This window comes from Salmo salar, chromosome ssa05 (genome assembly GCF_905237065.1).
Source record: "Salmo salar chromosome ssa05, Ssal_v3.1, whole genome shotgun sequence".
NCBI classification, from domain to species: domain Eukaryota; kingdom Metazoa; phylum Chordata; class Actinopteri; order Salmoniformes; family Salmonidae; genus Salmo; species Salmo salar.
In genome coordinates, this window is record NC_059446.1 from 13,190,933 (window position 1) to 13,197,602 (window position 6,670).

At 49.0% G+C, this 6,670-nt stretch overlaps 1 protein-coding gene across 1 annotated transcript; it reads right to left on the reverse strand.

Moving 5' to 3' along the window:
- Positions 1–135: 135 nt before the first annotated feature.
- Positions 136–5,489, reverse strand: LOC123743235 (extensin-like). Its single transcript, XM_045719396.1, has 4 exons — positions 5,412–5,489; positions 1,423–1,671; positions 724–945; positions 136–579 (listed from the first exon to the last, which is right to left on the reverse strand). Exons 1-4 carry the CDS (start codon positions 5,487–5,489, stop codon positions 136–138), a joined length of 993 nt encoding a protein of 330 aa, XP_045575352.1.
- Between the last annotated feature and the right edge of the window lie 1,181 nt (positions 5,490–6,670).

The window sequence follows — 6,670 nt, forward strand, 5'->3', positions numbered from 1 at the left end:
AGCTAGCTGCTGCACTGAGGGGGCTTCTGTTGTCATTGTATCAAGTTACCTACGATGTGTGATTGTGTGCATGAGTGTTTGTGCATTCGTCAGTGACTGCCTGTGAGAATTCCTCTGTGTTCTGTCTACCTGAGTTCATGGTCCAGTGATGTTGCTGACTGAGCCAGGCTGGACTCCACCATACATGGCGCCTCCAGGACTGGAGCAGTGTGACAGGGTCTGGGGTCTGGGGTCTGGAGCAGTGTGACAGGGTCTGGGGTCTGGGGACTGGAGCAGTGTAACAGGGTCTGGGGACTGGAGCAGTGTGACAGGGTCTGGGGACTGGAGCATTGTGACAGGGTCTGGGGTCTGGGGTCTGGAGCAATATGACAGGTTCTGGGGACTGGAGCAGTGTGACAGGGTCTGGGGTCTGGGGACTGGAGCAGTGTGACAGGGTCTGGGGTCTGGGGACTGGAGCAGTGTGACAGGGTCTGGGGTCTGGAGACTGGAGCAGTGTGACAGGGTCTGGGGACTGGAGCAGTGTGACAGGGTCTGGGGACTGGGGTCTGGAGTAGTGTGACAGGGTCTGGGGACTGGGGACTGGAGCAGTGTGACAGGGTCTGGGGTCTGGGGACTGGAGCAGTGTGACAGGGTCTGGGGACTGGGGTCTGGAGCAGTGTGACAGGGTCTGGGGACTGGAGCAGTGTGACAGGGTCTGGGGTCTGGGGACTGGAGCAGTGTGACAGGGTCTGGGGTCTGGGGTCTGGAGCAGTGTGACAGGTTCTGGGGTCTGGGGTCTGGAGCAGTGTGACAGGTTCTGGGGACTGGAGTAGTGTGACAGGTTCTGGGGTCTGGGGTCTGGAGCAGTGTGACAGGTTCTGGGGACTGGAGCAGTGTGACAGGGTCTGGGGACTGGAGCAGTGTGACAGGGTCTGGGGTCTGGAGCAGTGTGACAGGGTCTGGGGACTGGAGCAGTGTGACAGGGTCTGGGGTCTGGGGTCTGGGGACTGGAGCAGTGTGACGGGGTCTGGGGACTGGAGCAGTGTGACGGGGTCTGGGGTCTGGGGACTGGAGCAGTGTGACAGGGTCTGGGGTCTGGGGTCTGGAGCAGTGTGACAGGGTCTGGGGTCTGGGGTCTGGAGCAGTGTGACAGGGTCTGGGGTCTGGGGTCTGGGGACTGGGGACTGGAGTAGTGTGACAGGGTCTGGGGTCTGGGGACTGGAGCAGTGTGACAGGGTCTGGGGTCTGGGGACTGGAGCAGTGTGACAGGGTCTGGGGTCTGGGGTCTGGAGCAGTGTGACAGGGTCTGGGGTCTGGGGTCTGGAGTAGTGTGACAGGGTCTGGTGTCTGGAGCAGTGTGACAGGGTCTGGGGTCTGGAGCAGTGTGTCAGGGTCTGGGGACTGGAGCAGTGTGACAGGGTCTGGGGACTGGAGCAGTGTGACAGGGTCTGGGGACTGGAGCAGTGTGTCAGGGTCTGGGGTCTGGAGCAGTGTGACAGGGTCTGGGGTCTGGGGTCTGGAGCAGTGTGACAGGGTCTGGGGTCTGGAGCAGTGTGACAGGTTCTGGGGACTGGAGCAGTGTGACAGGGTCTGGGGTCTGGGGACTGGAGCAGTGTGACAGGGTCTGGGGTCTGGGGTCTGGAGCAGTGTGTCAGGGTCTGGGGTCTGGAGCAGTGTGACAGGGTCTGGGGACTGGAGCAGTGTGACAGGGTCTGGGGTCTGGGGTCTGGAGCAGTGTGACAGGGTCTGGGGTCTGGAGCAGTGTGACAGGTTCTGGGGACTGGAGCAGTGTGACAGGGTCTGGGGTCTGGGGTCTGGAGCAGTGTGTCAGGGTCTGGGGTCTGGAGCAGTGTGACAGGGTCTGGGGTCTGGGGTCTGGAGCAGTGTGTCAGGGTCTGGGGAGGGACACTGTCTCAGGCCAGTAACAATGGGGGTATCAGGGGAAGAGGTTCCAAAGGCAAGTGTGAGGGTAACTCCAACGACTATTCTCTATACTCTGCTCCTCATAGTCCTAGCTCACTGGGCAATTATCTTCATCAGAGGACCTGAGTCCTACTTCACTGAGCTATATGTTTTCATGAGAGCCTCAGTGGACTAACAGATGTGGGACAAATCATTTTCTCTACACATCTCTAAACAAATGTCTCTATTAAGATATTAGTTATATATGCGGTCAGTGATGTGAACATTTAATATTTTTGGATATTTAGTATTCAAATACATTTATTCTAACGTTAGTTGTGAGTGATGTTATTTTTTAGATACATCTATTTGGATAATTGTTATTCCCGTGGTCTGGCAACTATTAGTTGTGTTCTGGGACACTGTCTGACTCCGTGATAATGATGTCATTGACCTGTCACCTCCCAAGGTCAAAGTGTCATCCTGTAACAACCCTAATGATCGGCTGTTTACACTAGCAGCTGTCTTCATCTAAATGGTGATGGATCACTCCTCTTCCTGGGTGTGTGTGTGTGTGTGTGTGTGTGTGTGTGTGTGTGTGTGTGTGTGTGTGTGTGTGTGTGTGTGTGTGTGTGTGTGTGTGTGTGTGTGTGTGTGTTAGCAGATGATATGAGCTTGAGCTTGGACATGATATGCCTGCTGATTTAATCAATACACAGAGGAAACACACGGTCGGCTCCATTACAATCCAATAACACCGGTGTGTCTGTGTGTGTGCTTGCATGCTTGCATGTGTGTGTGTGTGTGTGTGTGTAGTCTACCTTGGAAAAGTGTTTGCACGGTACAGAAGACATTATGTTGGTTTGTCATGTTTTTTTTGTAAATTGGCTCATCAACCACAAATAGAGGCAGTTACAGAGGATATTCATGAACATCTGAAATACAGGAGAGCAGAGAGCTGTTACAATCCCTATATAGTGCACTACTTTGAACCAGGGCCCATTGCTGTGTTGTTTGTTTATATGGCCATACTTTCTGTTTAGGATCATATTGAATCAGAGTAGATGCAGGGATATTAGCGTGTGGATATAGAGGTGCAGAGAGCCAGTCTGTCTGGTAGAAAGGCCATATGGCCTTCTCCTCACCACGCTTTCAGGATCAGGTAAGGGGACAGGTGCTGGCCTACCAGGCAAACACACACACACACACACACACACACACACACACACACACACACACACACACACACACACACACACACACACACACACACACACACACACACACACACACACACACACACACACACACACACACTGTGACACACAGCTCTCAATTCTCTCAGCAGTGCCCCTTGGCAGCCCTAAAGTGTAATGACCTGAGTATGGCTCATTAAGGAGCTCTATTAACCCAGGACAACCCAGGACAACCCAGGCCAACCCAGGCAAGGACAGCAGTCAGCCTCATTACGAAACGTTGTTAGGGCTGGTCATTTTAGTCTGCTTTTAGACACCAGCTGCAGTGATGTAGTTGTAAAAAAAATAGGTGGGTAAAGCCTAATCACCATTTGCTGTGAGCATAGTAACACTCCCTATATTTTCAATGCAATTTTCCTCAATAGGTGCATGGTATTTGGTATTTCTTGGTATTTTATTATGATCCCCATTAGCTGTTGCAAAGGCAGCAACTACTCTTCCTGGGGTCCACACAAACATGAAACATAGCATAATACAGAACATTAAAGACAAGAAAAGCTCAAGGACAGAACTATATCAACATATTTTTTACAAAAGGCACATGTAGCCTACATATCTATACACAAACTATCTAGGTCAAATAGTGGAGAGGCGTTGTGCCGTGAGGTGTTGCTTTATCTGTTTTTTGAAACCAGGTTTGATGTTCACTTGAGCAATACGAGATGGAACGGATTTCCATGCAATAATGGCTCTATATAATACTGTATACTTTGTTGAATTTGTTCTGGATTTGGGGATTGTGAAAAGACCCCTGGTGGCATGTCTGGTGTAGAAAGTGTGTGTGTGTCCAGAGCTGTGTGTAAGTTGACTATGCAAACAATTAGGTATTTTCAACACATTGTTTCTTATAAAAAGGAGTGATGCAGTCAGTCTCTCCTCAACTCTTAACTAAGAGAGACTGGTATGCATAGTATTTATATCAGCCCTCTGTTTACAATGAAGAGCAAGACGTGCTGCTCTGTTCTGGGCCAGCTGTAGTTTAACTAGGTCTTTCCTTGCAGCACTGGACCACACGACTGGACAATAATCAAGATAAGACAAAACCAGAGCCTGCAGGACTTGCTTTGTGGAGAGTGGTGTCAAAAAAGCAGAGCATCTCTTTATTACAGACAGACCTCTCCCCATCTTTACAACCATTGAATCTATATGTTTTGACCATGACAGTTTAGAATCTAATGTAACGTCAAGTAATTAAGTCTTTTCAACTTGTACAACAGCCACACCATTCATTACCAGATTCAGCTGAGGTCTAGAACTTAGGGAATGAGTTGTACCAAATACAATGCTCTTAGTTTTAGAGATGTTCAGGACCAGTTTATTACTGGCCACTCATTCCAAAACAGACTGCAACTCGTTGTTAAGAGTTTCAGGGATTTCATTAGCTGTGGTTGCTAATGCGTATATGGTTGAATCATCAGCATACATGGACACATATGCTTTGTTTAACGCCAGTGACAGGTCATTGGTAAAAATAGAACAGAGTAGATGGCCTAGAGAGCTGCCCTGCGGTACACCCCACTGTACATGTTTGACATTAGAGAAGCTAATAAAGAAAACCCCTTGAGTTATATTAGATAGATTGCTCTGAATCGACAATACGGCAGATGTTGAAAAGCCATAGCACATACGTTTTTTCAACAACAGGTTATAGTCAGTTACATCAAAGGCTGCACTGAAATCTAACAGTACAGCTACCACAATCTTCTTATTATCAATTTCTTTCAACCAATCATCAGTCATTTGTGTCAGTGCAGTACATGTTGAGTGCCCTTCTCTATAAGCATGCTGAAAGTCTGTTGTTCATTTGTTTTCAGAGAAATAGCATTGTATTTGATCTGAAACAATTTTTACCAACAGTTTGCTAAGAGCTGGCAGCAAGCTGATAGGTCTGCTGTTAGAACCAGTAAAGGCCGCTTTACACTCTTGGGTAGTGGAATGATTTTGGCTTCCCTCCAGGCCTGAGGACAAAGACTTTCCTCTAGGTTCAGATTAAAGATATGACAGATAGGAGTGGCTATAGAGTCAGCTATGTGTGGGAACCTGAATATTGCATGGTTTTCATCAAACTGTTCTCTCAAGAGGAAGCTTCTCACTGTAACCAGTGCCTGTAATCTGGTTCAGGTTAGTAATCAACCTTCCTCTTCTGGTGCACAGCTTCAGGATAGTCCTCTTCTGAGGAAGATATACCTCCCACTTAAGTTCTTGGCTCTTTCAGAACAGCTATCTTGTCCTTGAATCTCAGGATCTTGACCACCATCGGCCTGGGCCTGTCACCTGGGCAGGTGGTGGGTTTTTCAGTCCTGTGGGTGCGTTCCTCTTCCTGTGGTCCATCTTCAATTTCTCAGAGGTCATTTCCCTCACCATTGATTCTGTAATTCCGTCCACAACCATATTATTCTGCCTTGATTTATCCATCATTGTTATCATGGATTCACACACAGAACTGATGTCCTCTCTAAATGACTTACAGATTGCTGTCATCTTGCTGTTCTCCTATTTCAACTCATCGATTTTCTTGTTGTTTTAACAACTGCTTGTAGAACTCTTTTTGTTCGGTTAAAAGATCCTTCAACTGTGATGGAGAGACACCACTGTCCTCAACGGTACTCCCGCCGGCTTTGGTCTTTGTCATCGTAGCTAGCAACGTAGGTGACGTTGCTATGCCAAATAGCTCCTCACTTCAGACCTGGCCTTGGTCGGCAGGATCACTGGACAGAGAGTAGGTTGGGGATAACTACACCACCGACCAGTACCAAAGAGAAGATTCAGGTTGGGGTCAACTACAACACCGACCAGTACCACAGAGAAGATTCAGGTTGGGGTCAACTACCCCACCGACTAGTACCACAGAGAAGATTCAGGTTGGGGTCAACTACAACACCGACTAGTACCACAGAGAAGATTCAGGTTGGGGTCAACTACAACACCGACTAGTACCACAGAGAAGATTCAGGTTGGGGTCAACTACCCCACCGACCAGTACCACAGAGAAGATTCAGGTTGGGGTCAACTACCCCACCGACCAGTACCACAGAGAAGATTCAGGTTGGGGTCAACTACAACACCGACCAGTACCACAGAGAAGATTCAGGTTGGGGTCAACTACAACACCGACCAGTACCACAGAGAAGATTCAGGTTGGGGTCAACTACAACACCGACCAGTACCACAGAGAAGATTCAGGTTGGGGTCAACTACAACACCGACCAGTACCACAGAGAAGATTCAGGTTGGGGTCAACTACAACACCGACTAGTACCACGGAGAAGATTCAGGTTGGGGTCAACTACAACACCGACCAGTACCACGGAGAAGATTCAGGTTGGGGTCAACTACCCCACCGACCAGTACCACAGAGAAGATTCAGGTTGGGGTCAACTACCCCACCGACCAGTACCACAGAGAAGATTCAGGTTGGGGTCAACTACCCCACCGACCAGTACCACAGAGAAGATTCAGGTTGGGGTCAACTACAACACCAACCAGTACCACAGAGAAGATTCAGGTTGGGGTCAACTACCCCACCGACCAGT